This window comes from Triplophysa rosa, linkage group LG20, assembly GCF_024868665.1.
Source record: "Triplophysa rosa linkage group LG20, Trosa_1v2, whole genome shotgun sequence".
Classification (NCBI taxonomy): Eukaryota; Metazoa; Chordata; class Actinopteri; order Cypriniformes; family Nemacheilidae; genus Triplophysa; species Triplophysa rosa.
In genome coordinates, this window is record NC_079909.1 from 6,726,161 (window position 1) to 6,743,504 (window position 17,344).

The 17,344-nt window shown below is 36.9% G+C and overlaps 3 protein-coding genes across 4 annotated transcripts in view; 1 reads left to right on the plus strand and 2 right to left on the minus strand.

The window, feature by feature from the left end:
- Positions 1–1,265: 1,265 nt before the first annotated feature.
- On the plus strand, positions 1,266–7,200 carry dnajc16l (DnaJ (Hsp40) homolog, subfamily C, member 16 like). The gene is made up of 15 exons (XM_057362869.1): positions 1,266–1,376; positions 2,016–2,201; positions 2,290–2,356; positions 2,545–2,866; positions 2,977–3,161; positions 3,246–3,350; positions 3,433–3,591; positions 3,681–3,811; positions 3,989–4,166; positions 4,259–4,441; positions 5,135–5,211; positions 5,426–5,506; positions 5,612–5,701; positions 5,802–5,972; positions 6,057–7,200. The coding sequence occupies exons 2-15, from the start codon at positions 2,038–2,040 to the stop codon at positions 6,490–6,492; spliced, it is 2,349 nt and encodes a 782-aa protein (XP_057218852.1). The 5' UTR covers positions 1,266–1,376; positions 2,016–2,037; the 3' UTR covers positions 6,493–7,200.
- Positions 7,201–7,231: 31 nt separating this feature from the next.
- cdab (cytidine deaminase b) lies at positions 7,232–11,116 on the minus strand. The gene is made up of 4 exons (XM_057362878.1): positions 10,259–11,116; positions 9,099–9,210; positions 7,789–7,846; positions 7,232–7,703 (listed from the first exon to the last, which is right to left on the minus strand). The coding sequence occupies exons 1-4, from the start codon at positions 10,440–10,442 to the stop codon at positions 7,566–7,568; spliced, it is 492 nt and encodes a 163-aa protein (XP_057218861.1). The 5' UTR covers positions 10,443–11,116; the 3' UTR covers positions 7,232–7,565.
- A 306-nt stretch (positions 11,117–11,422) lies between these two features.
- LOC130571721 (tRNA pseudouridine synthase-like 1) overlaps positions 11,423–17,344 on the minus strand; it is a 52,158-nt gene continuing 46,236 nt past the window's right edge. Inside the window, exons 1-6 of one of the 2 annotated variants that reach the window (XM_057362876.1) lie at positions 15,334–15,498; positions 14,466–14,528; positions 14,153–14,303; positions 12,414–12,555; positions 11,897–12,154; positions 11,423–11,819 (exon numbers count right to left, since the gene is read on the minus strand). In XM_057362876.1, coding sequence (XP_057218859.1) covers positions 11,664–11,819; positions 11,897–12,154; positions 12,414–12,555; positions 14,153–14,303; positions 14,466–14,517 — 759 coding nt within the window. In that variant the 5' untranslated portion in view covers positions 14,518–14,528; positions 15,334–15,498 and the 3' untranslated portion in view covers positions 11,423–11,663. Of the gene's footprint in view, positions 11,820–11,896; positions 12,155–12,413; positions 12,556–14,152; positions 14,304–14,465; positions 14,529–15,333; positions 15,499–17,344 lie in introns of those variants that run through there. The other variant, XM_057362875.1, reaches the window with a different exon arrangement.

Below are 17,344 nucleotides of genomic sequence, written 5' to 3' on the forward strand. Positions count from 1 at the left end.
CGTCAAGTGTTATCCTTTTCCGTTTCTTAAACAATTGCCAATTTAAAATGTTTCTATATAGTGACACATTTTTAATATCTTCACTGATAAAAGTCAGTCTTCAAATACAGTAACACTACTGCTATTGTGTCAATAGTAGAATACTGTAAATTCCCAAAAATACAGTGTATCACTGTAAATTACAATATCGCGTCATAAAAATACCCACAATGCAATGCATATTACAGTAACTAACAACAACAAAAGATTATAGTATTTTACTGGGCATTTTCTGGTAACTAATTGTAAAAACTACAGCAAAGTCTAACAGTGTACATAGTTTATGAGTTTGGAGACAGTTAATGTAATAATTTCAATACATTAACATTGGAAACAAATGTTCAAAACATAACTTTTATTTTAAAAAATGATGCTAAAATTAGTACTTCATTCAGACACTAAAACATTATATATAATATTTATTTTTTCTGTCAAGTACTTAATATTTGACAAATGATTTTTAATACGCTATATTTTCTACACAAAAGATAATAGCCAGAGCCATATGTTTGTGTACCTATGTAGTAAATTAGACAATAAGACATTTAGACAACAAACATTTCAAATGCAGGTAAAAATAACTGTTACAGTTTACCTTTTCTTTTTCTTTCTTTACTTTTCAGTGTTGTAAAATAAACCACAGGACCTTTTTTTCTTTAATATCAATCAAATAATTAAACAAATTAAAAATCAATAATGAAACCTCAGTCCAAAATAACCTTGTTACTGTACATCTAAAAAACAAGTGAACCACTGATTCTTCTTCATCACCACAAAAAGAACAATCTGGTTGAATATCCATAAACTTGGACAAAAATAATTTACAGGGGTAAAGGTTATGGAGAATTTTTATGTGAAGTTCTTTAGCTTTGTTTGGAATTACAAAATTATTATGAACAGCCCATATGTCATAGGAGAGTATTGAAGGGTACATTTGTTTCCATAAAACCATTGCTTTCAGGGCAATACTATTTGTACAAATTAATGTTTTTCTGATATGCCAATTAGTGCATTTTTTATCAAACAAGTCCACCCCACCTATCATTAAACGAGGAATTTCTTCCATTAACCTAGAGTATTGTAGAGATGACTTGATAAGGTGTAAAAGTTTAGGAGATATTCCTTTAATTACCCTCAAATATTCTATACGAGTAATGGAACTCGAAAGTGACAATCGGACTTTTATCCTAGCATGTGCTTACCCATAATCCCTCACTATCGGAAGTATTCGCCAGCTGATGGCAAGGGGAAGGAATCGAAGGATCCACCCATTAATGTCAGGAGATCATGGCTCGTTGCTGATTTTTAAGCATATACAATAAAAACAAGGGCTGGGCGTAAGTATTGCCATTATTCTGGATTTATGAGTTTATAAAATGCGTCCAAAAACGTAATGCGCGTGTGTTGCAGAACTGCAGGCTGCAGCTCAATGTTTCTATTGATAGAATAACAGTCAGCTAATGCTGAAGTAAACTCGTTAGTGATCGTGTTTCGCAGTATCTTTATTTTGACATTATTGTTGGGTAGTGTGGGTTTGTCTTGCATTTGAACTGCATGTCTACCGTTACCGATAGACATTTCCATAGCAACGCATTGGTTCGCGTAAGAATCGGATGTATTGATTAACATTAATAAATAGATACGATCAGATATACTAATACACAGTGTCTTTTTATCATATGAAGAGTTTAGTTCCAAAATGAGATAACTCCGTTTAAAAAAAAAATTATGTTATCATGTTTTTATTGTGTTAGTTAGCTGTATTTTTTTGAGTTATTATGGCTTAAATCAAAACAAACCAACTGCAGTTTGATTGATTTTAATTGGAATGCACAATAAAAAAACATATCTTTATCTCATTTTGGAACCAAACTCTTCATATATAATATCATATATATTCTAATTTAAAAGCTGTTTTAAACTTACACTATATATATATAATTTTTTGAAATTACATTTTGTTGTCATTTTTCCAGCCTGCCTGTCAGATATCAAAAGATGGGAGGCTGGAGTGTGTTTGTGTGGATGATTCTTCTGCTGGCTCTGCTTGGAGATTCACTGGCATCTGCGCCCGAGTTTGATCCGTACAAAGTTCTTGGAGTGTCCAGACATGCCAGTCAGGCAGAGATCAAAAAAGTGTACAAGAGGCTCGCGAGGGAATGGTGAGTGATGTTTTTTGAAAGAAAGAAGAGAAAACTGACTTACGGACAGCAGTCGGGATTGTATAAATGCTATATACTTTATCTGTAGGCATCCAGACAAGAACAAAAGTCCAGGAGCTGAGGATATGTTTATCAAGATCACAAAATCTTATGACGTAAGAGTTTAACCAATACAATATTAATACAATTTACATCCGAAATATATAGCATGTGAGTGTTTAAAATTATTGTTTTTTTTTATGGATAAATTTGCTTATTTTGGAGTGAACATAATGGCCAATATTATGGTTTAAGAAGCATGCACGTCTGTGTTAAGCATAGTCAATTGTGCTACTTCGCACAGATCCTGTCCAATGAGGAAAGAAGGGCGAACTACGACCGTTTCGGTCAAATGGATGAGAATCAAAACTTCGCCCGAGCTCCACAGGGCTTCAGGCACTTTCAAGACAGTTTCTACTTCGACGAATCCTTCTTTCACTTTCCTCGGACGAGTCGAGATTTCACAGAGAGCAAGCACCTCCTTCATTTCAACCAATACATGAAGGAAGTCATGCCGGATAGTTTCAAGAGGCCTTACCTGATCAAGATCACCTCAGAGTGGTGCTTCACCTGCATTCATATCGAGCCCATTTGGAAGGATACCGTGCAAGACCTAGAGCCTTTAGGTGGGGGTGTCAACTATACTGTATCTGTTTGTCCATGCATCCATTTTGTCTGTTTAGCCATGGATTTTTTTTGAAAATGGATTTTTGGAGTTTGCTCTTGTTTGGTGTAGGTGTTGGTATTGGTGTGGTAGACATCGGATATGAGAGACAGCTGGCCAATCATCTTGGAGCCCACCGCACACCTTCCATTCTGGGTGTTATCAATGGCAAAGTCTCTTTCTTCCAGTATGCTGTGGCCAGAGAATACTTGAAACAGTTTGTGGAAAGTCTTCTTCCCACAAAACTGGTGGAGAAGGTAAGACTGTAACCAATAATTCAATCTTTGATCATTTCGTTGTTTTCTTCATTGTTCTGTTTCTCATCTCTCTTCCCTTATCAGTTGACTGATAACAACTACGTTGAGTTTTTAAACAGTTGGCATGAAGAAAATAGGCCGAGGGTTATGATGTTTGACGTAGCATCTTCTGTACCTCTTTTATACAAGGTGAGAATTTGTTCAAATAATCAGAGACTTCTCTTACATCGACATATTTTAAATACTTTCCCTCATATGCTCTTGTTCCCAGCTCACCGCGTTTGCCTACAAAGACTACGTGAGCTTTGGTTATGTGGATATGGGTTTGACTGAGACCTCTCAAGTGGTACAGAGGTTCAACATCAACACGTATGCTCCCACCATGCTCCTGTTCAAGGAGAACTCTGAGAAACCTGCAGACGTCATACAGGTGAAGCCCGGTTCTTCTGTTTGTAAATATGCACTGGTGGTTTTATTCTTGCTAGAGGTTCTTGCTTTCTACTTTGTTTTCATCCATAGGCAAGAGGAATGAAGAAACAGATCATCGATGAGTTTGTGTCCAACAATCGTTTCCTGCTTGTGCCACGGCTGGTTAATCAGAAACTCTTTGATGAGCTGTGTCCGGTTAAACAGTTCCACCGACGAAGAAAGTAAGAACCGGTCTTTTCTGAAACTTTAGAGCAGTTCTATACAGGCTAGCAACAGCAAGCTAGCTTTGAAAGCATTCAAAGGGGAAAGATCCGATCCTACTTTTTAGGGAGGAATAAAGTGAAGTTATTTGGGTGTGCCGGGTGTATCTTGCTCTCATTCTACCCTCTGATTGACAGATACTGTGTTCTTCTCATCACTGGGGAAGGAGAGCAGTTCGTATCGGTGAACGAGGCTTTCTTCAACTTTGCTTCTGCCAACACTAAAGAAGTTTTGAGGTTTTCTTACGTCTATCAAAAACAGCAGCAGCCTCTGTGTGACGCCCTGCTCAAACAGGACGACACAACCCCTCCACAGGTCAGAGACATTCATGAGTCTGTTTAATGTGTGTCTTTGTGCATCTGTCTCTGTGTGTTGTAATCATTGACTCGGTTAATCAATATCTTCAGGTTATTATCTTGGAGAGGCGGAGCTCTACAGGAAGGGTCTTGTATCGGTCAGTGACTGGTGGCTGGAATGGGAGTGATGATGATAAGCTCCGCCTCCACGAGCAGCTTGATATTCTGCAGAGAGACCCCTCCTACCTCACCCACGATGCAATGCTGCCCGAACTAAATAATGAGTTTGCTTCTGTAAGTCACTCCGCAAAACACAGAAAGATCAAGACCTTTTTTCTTGTAGGGTCCCATTTTGTGGAGGATCTATTGACAGAAATGCAATATAATATGCATAACTATGTGTTCAGAGGTGTATAAAGACCTTACATAATGAAGCGTTATGTTTTTATTAGCTTAATCAATCAATAAGTTTGAACAAATATACTATGAGTTATCACAGACAGTAAATGTGATTTTCGTTTGGAGGGCACAAAATATCAAAATGATTTTAAATGTGCATTTTGCTTATGCATATTGCGATGGTTTGCAATAACTGAATAATTTTAAAGCTTCAGAAAGTTATGTATAGTCAAAGTTTTGGGTTGCTGCAAAAGACCTAACAAAAAGAATGTAAAACCTTTGTATTTTTTTTTTAAATATGTTTTTGACAAACTTATTTTTAGCAAATAAACAAGTTATTGCATAACACATTTTTATGCAGTATCACGAAGCCCCATTCGTTCGTAAAAACGAACAAAAAAGCAATATGCTTACAATGGAAGTCTATAGCAATTGGTGCAATAAAGCATAAATGTATTTACTGAAGTTGTATTTTAATACAGATTTGTGTCATGATTATTAATTCAATTATATGCTTTAATAATGGCATTGTTTTTATATTAAAAAAGATCATTAAAATACAAACATATTTGACTTGCACTGTTTCAGATGTTTCTAATTCGGTGGATGAACACAGCATACGATTACCTCGCCCAGTTTTATTTTGATCTTCTCTACTCAAACTGGTAAGCAGTTATTGGGAGAGTTGCTTTATCAAATAATTGTTTATACAAGTATTTGGAAAGCAGAAGCGAAACCATTGTGGTACTTTTAATATTATTATCCAGGAATAGTGATGTCATTACTGTATAGTGAAGATGCTGCAAATAGAATCTGGTGTTTTTGGTGATATTAGAACCAGAAGAATATGGTAGTAACACTTTGCTGTGCTTTCACTAGGCGTGAGATGATGCCTGTGTTATCACTGATCTTCTCTGCTCTTTTCATCTTGTTTGGGACTGTTATCATTCAGGCCTTCAGGTAAGACTATCCACGTGTACAGTACATTCTGTAAAGGGATAAGACTAGAATCCTATTTTTCAAGTGGAGTTGTATATATTTGTATGTTTTTTTTATGGTGGACAGTGATTCTGGTGAAGACAAACCAGCCAAACAAAAGGCAACGGAATCACCAAAGACAGCCGACGGCTCTCCGGGAACAGAGAGCACTTCCAGGTAACACGCTGGTTGTTTATCGATTAAAACTGTGACCAAAAATACAAAGCATAGTCGGATAGCATAGCAGTCCAGTCTCTAGTTTGTTTTCATCTTGCAGCCGTCCACCCAAGAAGAACTTTGTGGAAGTCACCGAGTTGACAGATGTAACCTATATGAGCAACCTGGTCAGGTTAAAGCCTGGCCACATCAATGTGGTGTTGATACTGACTGATGCTTCTAAACAAGTGCTGCTCAGGAAGTTCGCCAAAGAGGTTTACTCCTTCTCAGGGTGAGTCTTGCTTGCGTTTTTCATTCGTTCAGTGTAACTTTTACTCTGCACCTCTGCTCTAAACTAACCCCTGACTTCTCATAGGTCTCAAACGCTCCACTACTCCTTCTTGAACCTGGACAAACACAGCCAGTGGATGGATTCGCTCATGGAGTCGTCCCCCGACGCACGGCCGTCAGACTGCTCGGACGAAGAGGAGGATGCCGCCTCTTACAAACCTGACTACACAGGTCATGTCCTGGCCCTCAACGGCCACAAAAAATACTTCTGCATATTCAGACCCGTGTTTACGGGAGAGGAGGCCGAAGGTAGCAGGTCGTCGGACGAGGATGGGGCGGCAGCCGGGACGAGCAGAGGCTCACGCTCGCGGGGAAGTTCTAGGCAGAAGGCCACCTCTCTGGAGATCCATCACAAACTGGATCGGCTGGGTCTTTGGATGGAGAGGCTTATGGAGGGAACTCTACCCAGGCATTACGTTCCAGCTTGGCCCTTTCTGGACAACATAACACCACAGAAATAGAGGCGGACCCACCCGGGCTTTCGAGAATTTCAGAATCACATCAGTTTTCTGTTAAAAACACTGGTTATGAGTAGAGTTTTGCTTTATTTGGAGCACCACGTGCTCTTTGGCTGCTTTTGAAGCAAAAACTCCTCTCTGTATCTCTTACTTATCTTTTTCTTGACTGTAGGATGCTTTTCTGAAACCCAGATAAAGCCTCTCTGTGTAGCTTTAGGAGCAGCTCACATTCAGTTTAGTTCCGACTTTTTTCTGGTCGCAATTTGGATTATAGAAATTAGAAATTGTGTGGGAGAGGATTAGTCAGTCAGCCCTTCTACATATGCAAAATCTCACACGAAGAACTTGCTGAACTAAACCGTGCATGAGCAGGTCACTTATAACATTATAAAGACTTGATATTTCTGAATAGATCTTAATGCCATATGTGCATGTGCTGCCTTTCCTTTTAACCTGTTATTTTCTAACGTCTTGTTTTATGTTTTTGCACTTTTGACTGCTGCTTTTTCTATTTAGTCTTTTATTCACAAACTAAACGGTACCGAATCATAACATTTAATGATGGTTGAGATTATGACTGCATCTGAAATATCACTACCACATGAGTCAGGTTAAAATGTTTTCTTTTAAGAAAATGTCTATTTATTTATGTTGCACTGTTTGTGGTTGATTTATATTACATGTGCATTGTTTAAAAAGAATAATAAAATTTGTACTGTAGCAAACATCTCCATCCAGTGAATAAGATCGATCGTATGTTTATTTAAAGGAAAAACTATTTATATTCATGAATATAATGTACAGTACATACATGTCTTTTAATACACAGTTTTATACAGCATTCATAACACCTATACACGTCTTCAGGTAAGCTCCTGTAAATCACATCCTCTAGAACAGTGGTTCTCAAACTGGGGGACATTTAGATGGATCTAAGAGGGTTGAAGTTTTTGTGGCATTTTATGAAATTAACATTTTAAGTTTAAGATCATTACGTCTTTATTTGGTGGGGAGTGATGCACCCTACACAAGGGGCCCTTACGACAAAAAGAACCACTGCTCTAGAACACAAGTCTTCAAAACTCATTCATAATATTATTTTTCTTCACTTTTAAGTCCTCTGGGCCAAAAGATGCAGGCAGCAGGTCCCCAACTCTCATCTCCACATAGGAGCCATCAGGTTTGGACAAATACACATCCCAGTTAGCACCAAACTGTAGTCAAAACATTTAAACAACACATTTAAATTTAAACATGTCACTTTTAACATGCTTTTAAATGTAAAGGTGTAAGTGCTACCTCTCTCATAAACTGTCTGCAGCCACCACATGGAGAAATGAACTGCTCACACATATCACTGTAAAAAAAATACTAGACGTTTGCAAAGATGTTCCATGTATGTTACACCGTCCTTCACAGAAAATAATTTTTGTTCTGAGTTTGTTTGTTTTTGTAGACAACCGCTTCGTTCTCATAATGAGGCCTATTATATTTAAAGAAACCGCAGATTATTTTGCTCACAAGAATAAAAAAAACATCGGCTTTATTGCTTTATTTATTTTTAAGTTTAGTTATCATAAAGGGTTTCTGAAGATCTTGGTTAAATTGAATACGGTATTGCTCCGAATATAAGAGGGAGAGAGGGTTTTTTTTGGAAATACATCTGAAAAAATGGGGTCTTACATGTGAGCCGCAGCAATAGGTGGCGCCAAATACGTGTAAAACGAGTTTGCCTTAGAAAAGCATGTCTAAGAAAAGCTTCTAGTCTGTTTTCTGTCTCTTACGCAGATTGGACTTCTATTAAATTTTGGTAGGCTACAGTACGTGGTTTTCACTTTTAATATTAAATTGTACAGGCTATGGTATGTTATAAAGTTTACGATGTTCGAATTTATCCGGATTTTCCAAAGGCTACTTTAAGTATAGCCCTATACAATACAATATGCAATGTTAATTATTTTCAGGTAGGTAAGTGTATTTTGTTTTTGTTAGACTAAATTTGGTCTGCAAAAATAATTTTCCAACAGCTAACGTTACATCTTGAAAAGGTGGGTCGTCTATGCATGCTGTCTTCACGTGCTCGTCGGAAATTCGATAATTCCCACTTCAACCTGGAAATAATTTATGGAACGGTGCTCTTTTAATGTTAACCGATACTTGTAATGTTTTAATGCTACTTAATCATTAGTAACATTAATGTTTTAATGTTACTAAATACTTTTAATGTAGGTAGCCTAAATTCAGACGTTACTTCCGCGTTTGTTGTGAGAAATATCCCACTTCCGAGGTGTTTTGAACCACCATCTCGGGAACTTGGGTATCAAAGTTATTTCCCAACTTCCCAGTGGGAAACGCGACATCAGAGGGCGTTCATGTGCGATTATTCCTAGAGCACGTGAATGCAGCAGTAGCCTATTATCAGAGTCGTCTTGTGATGTTATTCGGAACAATACGGTAGGCCTACTCGAGCCTACTATAATTTTCTTTAATAAATTTATACCCATGTAGTATCGTATCACATTTTATACATGAATGTGTTCTCTACTTACTGTATGTGTATATTCTTCAATTAAACAAACAAACAAACAAGACAAGTTCAATCTATACACCTTGCGATTGCGATGGCTTTGAAATCTCTGTGTCCCTCAGAGACGGCTTTTGAGATGGCGGTTCTCTCTGCACAGATTCCCAAACAGAAGCACGCGTTCTCCACATTACATCCTATATGACAGATAAGAGCATTCATTTGCATGGGTTTCTGTATTAACTGCATTAACAAGCTCATCGTCCCTCCCTGTTTTTAACCATCGCCAATAGATTTATTTCACTCAGTTTGCTGACGGACAGGTAAGATAGTCACGTGTCATCATACGCCACCTAAAAATTAATTTGCCACCTTGTATCGCTTGTGAGTGTATTTTACTTGATTAGATTTGCTTTGTTTTGTCGTCAGGAATCCTTTATGTTTTTATAGGTACAGCAAAACATAATTTAAGTTTTAAGAACACTTTGAACTTTTTTATCCTCTTGTTTAGTATGTTTGATCATTGGATGGTCTGGAGGGGCTTGCGGGTTCAAGGGCCAAGGTTGTTTACATTCTGTGATGACTTACGTTCTCACACGTGCCGAAAACGGTTCACCAAACACAATTTTACTGCACTTCAAGATTACGATATCTGATCATGATAGGCTATATGATATATATGTTCAGATATGAATACTATAATATATGTAAAGAGCATTTTGACAGTTATACTATGTGCAGGACAATACAATCTTGTCATTTTTGTAATATAAATCTTTTGCATATTTATCTGTTCAATACTTTCTTTCACTATAAAGCAATCCTAATTTTAGACTGTAGCACACATACGTTCCTAGTTATTAGTTACACATCATGAGCAATGAAAAATCATGACATCACGAAACATTTTGCTCATATCTGTGTGATGTTCAATTTTTTTTTAAATATATTATTTAATATTATAATTACTAGCAATAAGTGTTATATATTATGGTTTTCCTTTTTGGCATGAAATTGTATTTGCATTCGTCTGCTGTTTGCTCTCAAGAGTGACAGCAAATTCAAAACACGTACAGCCTTCATATATTATTCATCAATTCTGAGTGCACAAACAACTTTACAGCAGCTTAACATTTTCCTGTTGATGTCTCTTACGCAACCGGCGCTGTGCACTGACTGTTAAAACCGGCCGTTATCGGTTCAACTGAATGATTTCTGTGTGAAACGCAGCAGACTCATGCTCACCTGTGAAAACCGTCCCGTCGTGTGTCAGAAGTGCCGCCCCGACTCTAAACTTGCTGTAGGGACAGTATGCAAACTTTTTGGCTTCTAGAGATCGTCCAATCAACTCTTTCACCTCCGCCAAATGCCCATTTAACCCGTCAGCTGCGTCATTTCTAACCTCATGTACGATCTGTACCTCTCCCATGTTGCCTCGCGCAGTGTGTGTGTGTCGTGTTTTGGAGGCTCAGTGAAGCTGCTCATAACTTTGTTTGGAACTTTCCAGATCTGACAGGTAACCAATCCCTGTTTCCCAGATCTCCCGCCTCCCTGACTTTCTGGATTTGATGTGTGGTGCTGTCAAACAGCAAGGTTATGTAATTTCTAGTCAGAGTTAGACTGCAACCTTTCCCTCAGACAGGCTGGGAGACGGTGAGGATGGGAGTAAAGGTCACTGCACAATAATGCTGACATTCCCCATGGAATAACAATGAAAAGCATTTGCGTTTCCATAGGGACAGATAAATAGACTGGAATCACAGCAAAGATAAGCTGCGTTGGAAAATATTCCGTTTATTGTTTAATGGGCCCCTGCCTTGAAATGACTAAGGTAGAATAAAACAAAATATTCGTAAAAGAATAAAGAATGATCGGGGCATTATGGCTTTTTGGTTTTACCGCATGTTTGTTAGAACAGAGATGTTTTTAATTGGTGTGCTGTTCCTTTAAATTCAATCCAACAGGCACCAGTAAACACTGTACATTTGATGTAATGCCAATGCAAACAAGAATTTGCCCCTTTGTCATTCAAAATGTTCAATGTCATCACATTTAAATGGATACTTCACCGTAAAATGAAAAATCTGTCATCATTTACTCACCTTCGAGTTGTTCCAAATCTGTATAAATTATATATAAAAAGATATTTGTAAGAATGCTTGTAACCAAACAGATTTTGCCCCCCATTGACTCCCATAGTAGGAAAAAATACAATGGTAGTCAAAAGTGGCCCAGAATTGTTTCAGTCAACTTCAAAATGATATCTTTTGTGTTCAACTGAAAAAATGATAAAGTAATTTTTCCTACTATGGGAGTCAATGGGGGGCAAAATCTGTTTGGTTACAAGCATTCTTACAAATATCTTTCTCTGTGTTCAACAGAACAAAGACATTTATACAGATTTGGAACAACTCGAAGGCGAGTAAATGATGACAGACTTTGCATTTTTGGGTGAAGTATCACTTTAATTCTTGTGTTTTGTGATTTTCTTCTAAAGTATAAAATAGAAGCTTTATAAAAAAAATCTTTGTTTGAGAACATAAAAGATGAAAGCCACTTTTAATGTTTCAATTATCCATCTCACATCGTTTTTTAACCATCAGGTTTTATTTTTATGGCGGCAGTTCAACATCCTTTAAAAAAGAGCATTTTAGGAGTTGTCGTTTTCAATTATCCAGTTGATCCAGGAGACGTTGTTGCGGACTTTAGTGTAGACTCCGGGGAAGTACCGGTTGGCACAACTGATGCCCCAGGACACGATGCCCTCAAACAAACCATTACAGATGAGAGGTCCACCAGAGTCACCCTGTAGCCAAACAAAGCACGTGTGTTTTTTCCATTTTCATCTTCCAAAATGTATTACAGCAAAACCAAATCACTCACCTGGCAGGAGTCTTTGCCGCCCAGCGGAGATCCAGCGCACACCATGTTGTCTGTGATTCTGTAGTAGTAGTAGTATTGACACTGAGGGATGATGAGGACGTCCACAGCACGGAGGACGGGAGACAGGTAATAACTGTACACCTGAGTGACGCCCCAGCCGCTCACCGTGCATGTTGTGGCCGGTAGTAATGGAGGGCTACCTGAGACTGGCAATGTAGCTGGCTGAACGTTGGCATTGAGCTCTGCTGGACGCTCCAACTGATACACAAATAAATGTGATTAAAAAAACAGTTACCCAAAACTCATCATATATTCATCTTCATGTTGTGCCAAATACAATACATTCTGTTTAACTTTTTTGTTTCATTGAAGAAAGAAATTCATATTGGTTTGGACATCCTGACATGATGTGTAAATGATTGATTTCATTTATGGGTGAATTGTTTCTTTAAATATACATATATGTTTAACTAAACAAACAAATGTAGCCTAGACTTTAAGGGTAATGGATACTTACTTTCAAAAGCATGATGTCATTGTCAAATGTCCTGTAATTGTACATGTAATTGACCAGCACTCTCGACACGTTGAACACCTGCTCATAGCCCTCTTTTTTAGAGAAGTCATGCTCGCTCAGAACCACTCTTATTAAATAACTCCTGCAGACACACCACAAGGTAACATCAGTAAACAAACAACCCATGCTTCATTTATTGCATTATTTCAGTTTTTATTTGCTGCAAATCTGCTTTATTGAATATCCTTCGCCTCTACACACTGTATATTCTTCATCTACACATTCACTTTCGTACAGTACACCATACTGTATGTGTATTGTGTGTATTTTGTGTTATATATTGTGTCGTGTTGTGTTTTGGGCCTTCTTTACAAAACATGGAATAAATGATCATCTTAGTAAATCACTCATAAGAACGTTCCTAATGCTGTGAACACCATGAACTTCGGCGGTACCCATTTAGTTTTATCGTATGGCCAAGACCTATGCAAGTCAAATATCTTCTTTTGTGTTCTGCAGAAGAAAGGCATACAGGTTTGAAATGACAAGATGTTGAGTAAATAATGACAGAATTTTAATTTTTTTGGTGAACTATTCCTTTAACTTGGCCTAGTGTGTGTTTCTGGATCGAGCTGTCAGTTTTTATTTCTTTTCATTTAACAAGCATCAGACAAGCTCAAATAAATTTGAATTTCTATCTCTATACATACAGAACATGGAATTGGCCGTGTTGTTTCTACAGTAGCCCTAAACGGACAAACAGCTCTACAAAGCATATTTCATATATATTTTATACTTGTTCGTGTGTTTTTAGAGGCAGCTTGCATCGTCACTAAGTTGAAGATGCTCGAAGAAGTAGGAGGAGGAGGTGTACTAGTAGCAGTAGTCGTCGTCTGTCTTATTCAAAGAAAATCGGTGGAGCTGACGTTATTCCCAGATGGAAGGCGCTGATGAAAGACAAACGATTTCAAAGTGACGCCAAAGTTGCCTGTTTTCTTCTAGACCGGTAAGCTAATCCAACTTTAGCAATGTAAGTGAAAACTGTTGTTTGATAATGTTTTTACAAATGGTCATAACCTCAGAGAGAAGTAAAGTTTTTTCAAGAAAATATTTTTGTACTGTGGCGGCCACCGTTGTCGAGCTTCGAAAGGGGGGGTGAGCGGAGGACTGAGAGATTGGTTGCAATTCTCAAACTCAACACTAGTGGCCGCTAAAAATCCCACATAGCGGCTTTAAGAAAAAAAAAGAATAAAAATTTCTACAGTACATATTTAAAATGATTGGTACTGTAAATATGAATAAATAAATTTAAATATTTCCTAAATATGTGTATGTGTTTAGAAATACAAAATGAATATGCACATTACACAAACATATATTATGTAAACATAAACTTTTATTCTGAATGCGATTAATCGTTTGACAGCCCTAATTTGTACATATTTCATGATTTGTTATTTTGTTTCTTATTACCTTTGTTTTTTATTGTGCTTAATGTGACGAATAAACAATTTCAATTGAATAAACATTTATTCATTTTACATTTATACGACAGTATACTTTTATTCAAAGTGACTTTGCATACGCACATAGTAGGGGCATTAAAATGTGTGTACGTAAGAATTCACCACACATTTAGATTTCATTCTTAACATATGCATAGGTAGTGTGTAGAGTCCACAGGTTATACACCCTGTTAAGTTTTATACACGAAGCCCTGGCATGGCTGTAATACTCACGGCCTCCAGCAGTGGGCAGCGGTAACCACCCACTGTGGGTGTATGAGGGTACCGCCGCAGTAATGATAGTTGTTGTACTGAACAGAGGCCTGGTATGGGATAGAATATGGCTTAACCTCCTGTCCTCCAATGATTCTCTGCTGCAGTGAGCCTGTGAATGACAGGAATAATGAGAAGCTCATATTCTTAACACAAAACGCATCACCATCTTTATGTAATGTATGCACATACTGCAACATCTTGTGCTATTGAATATGCATTATATTTAGATGAGACTGCTATACTCAGTTATTCAGGAAGTGAAGTGCTTTACCTTGAAGGGTCGAGATGATGAGCAGCAAGATGAATTCAAGACATTTCTTCATGTTTGAGGGGTCTGAAACACAAAGGACATTTAGAGGTCAAAACTACGCTACAATTCAACATCAGGAATATGATTGAATGACATTAGTACATCAAACTCTTTTTATTTCTTTCATAGGTTAGATCAAATAAAATGACATATCCATATGAAAACTAGCCATAGCTTAACTGTAGTAACCATTAGTAAACCATTGTTTAGTACTGTAGAAAATCTTTTAAATCGTTTTAAGTACTATCTTTATTTTTTTAGTTTAAGTACAGTCAACTTGACTTTACAAGTTAATTCAACTTACTATTTAAACTTGGCCAGTGGTGAGTTGTTATAACTTTAAAAACAATCTGAAATTGGTTATTTTCAACTAATGTAAAAGACATGTAAAGGCAAGACGGTTGCACTTATAAATTTAAGGAAGCAAAGAACTTTTCACATTGTGGTATTTGTTGTAAAATAGTAATAAAAATGGTCATCAAAATACTCTTTAGGATGTTTAAAATATAGTTCAGTTTTATACACACACAATATACGTATATGAACATGTACATATGACGAGTTTATTTCCAAAATGAGATAACTCAGTTGAAATTTTTTTTAAATGTTTTTTATTGTGCATTCCAATGAATACCAATCAAACTGCAGTTGGTTTGTTTTGATTTAAGACATAATAACTCAAATAAAACACAATAAAAACATGATAACATAATAAAAAACATGATTTTTGAATTTTTAAAAAAAATTTGGAACCAAACTCTTCATATAGATATAGATGACTTTTCCAGCCCTAAACAGAAATGATGAGCATTGAATTAGTTAAACTCACCCAGAGCATGGAAAGCTTAATCCTGGGCAGTAATAATCCCAATAACTTCCCACCAGCACTACAGATGCTGGCGATATTGTGTTTGCTTTTATGGTGTAACCGCATCCTTCCATGGGGTTTACTGGTGTTGTTTGTAAACTTACTATAATCGAGAACAAACAACAATAACACGACAGAACTTGGATGACCCAAAAGCTCTCTATAGCGCTTTAATTTGACTCTCTGTCTACCAATGAGCCTTTGATTCATAGAGAGTATGCTGCTCTCTGAGGGGAAATCAAATATCTATTGACTGGTTGGTTTGACAAAACTGCTGTGAATAGGGTATCGGGTGACTGTAAAATTGGGTGGAAAGGGCACTGGAATGATGGTAATCAAAGCAGCTGTGAACAAGGTCTTTGCGATATCCCTTGGCGTTTATTAATGCACGTCAGTATCCTCGGGGGAGAGCTCCACCTTGAGCGACGTGCTTTTTATTGATCTCAGGCCAAAAACATGATGTTCCTTCTCAGATGTTATGAATCTGTTCTTAGAAAAGTCATTTTTGTCACTTTTTTTATTTACAGTTTAACGATTCACTGAATATGAAATCATGTAGCCTAAATCTTACTGTTAATGCTTGTAGCGTTTGCAGTGGAAATGCATATTGTTGCTGTTTTTCAAAACCTTGTATCTCCATATTTTGTGATTTTTATTTTATGCCATAAATTATTATTATTCTAAAATCTCTTTTCTCTTTTGTGTCGTATGGGTTGAAAACTATTTTTATCTTTGGGTGTACCTTATGTGATACAGAGTTTTCACATCATGGTAATGTATTTTCTAATGAGGCGTAACTGCTTGTTTTGTTTAAGAGCAACATGTCTGGCCTACAGGTTCATGTGAGTTCAAGTTCAAATGAGCTTTACTGTCATACCACTGTATGTAAAGACAAACAAAAAGAACCAAATGTTGTGTCTCAGAGGACTATGATCGCAGATCTAACCTCGTATCTCCATATTTAGTGATTTTATTTTTTTGTCATAAATCATTATTAGTCACCCTTTATGTTTGTCATTGGGTTTTGCAAATATCTAACCAATAAAAAGTATTAAAAAGGGCTTGTCAACTTTGACAACACAGTATGCACTCATTGAAAAAGTTCAGTGTTTTTTCCATTTCCTGAAAAACTGAATTTGGTCAGCGACATATATAAAATAACATGTATCTAACCTTCTGAATTCATCCAACTACACACAGCCCTTACAAAAATACTTTACATATCATCATTGTCCTTCTGAAACCCTGTGGGGCGGTTTCCCAGACAGGGTTTAAGCCTAGTCTCAGACTAATTTAAATGTGAGAGATGCCTTGATCGAAAACGACTTGCACTGACATATCTTAAAATATATCACTGTGATTGTTTTGTCTCAAGATGCACAAAGTAATATTTTTTTTGTAAAGTATGTTTTTTAAAACACTTAATTATCCTAATTTAACTAAGGCCTAGTCCTGGTTTAAGATAATCCTTGTCTGGGAAACCACCCCATAATGTCCTAATTCTCTGTTTTTTGAACCTGTAGGCCAGACATGTTGCTCTTAAACAAAACAAGCAGTTACGCCTCATTAGAAAATACATTACCATGATGTGAAAACTCTGTATCACATAAGGTACACCCAAAGATAAAAATAGTTTTCAACCCATACGACACAAAAGAGAAAAGAGATTTTAGAATAATAATAATTTATGGCATAAAATAAAAATCACAAAATATGGAGATACAAGGTTTTGAAAAACAGCAACAATATGCATTTCCACTGCAAACGCTACAAGCATTAACAGTAAGATTTAGGCTACATGATTTCATATTCAGTGAATCGTTAAACTGTAAATAAAAAAAGTGACAAAAATGACTTTTCTAAGAACAGATTCATAACATCTGAGAAGGAACATCATGTTTTTGGCCTGAGATCAATAAAAAGCACGTCGCTCAAGGTGGAGCTCTCCCCCGAGGATACTGACGTGCATTAA

Excerpts from the sequence above, each read along its gene's own strand:
- dnajc16l (XM_057362869.1), top strand. The coding sequence starts at position 2,038 with ATGGGAGGCTGGAGTGTGTTTGTGTGGATGATTCTTCTGCTGGCTCTG. Across the intron at positions 4,167-4,258 it reads ACGACACAACCCCTCCACAG|GTTATTATCTTGGAGAGGCG; the intron begins GTCAGAGACATT and ends CAATATCTTCAG. Across the intron at positions 5,702-5,801 it reads GGAACAGAGAGCACTTCCAG|CCGTCCACCCAAGAAGAACT; the intron begins GTAACACGCTGG and ends TTCATCTTGCAG.
- cdab (XM_057362878.1), bottom strand. The coding sequence starts at position 10,442 with ATGGGAGAGGTACAGATCGTACATGAGGTTAGAAATGACGCAGCTGAC. Across the intron at positions 9,211-10,258 it reads CGACGGGACGGTTTTCACAG|GATGTAATGTGGAGAACGCG; the intron begins GTGAGCATGAGT and ends TCTGTCATATAG. Across the intron at positions 7,847-9,098 it reads AAAGCCATCGCAATCGCAAG|TGATATGTGTGAGCAGTTCA; the intron begins GTGTATAGATTG and ends TTTTTTTTACAG.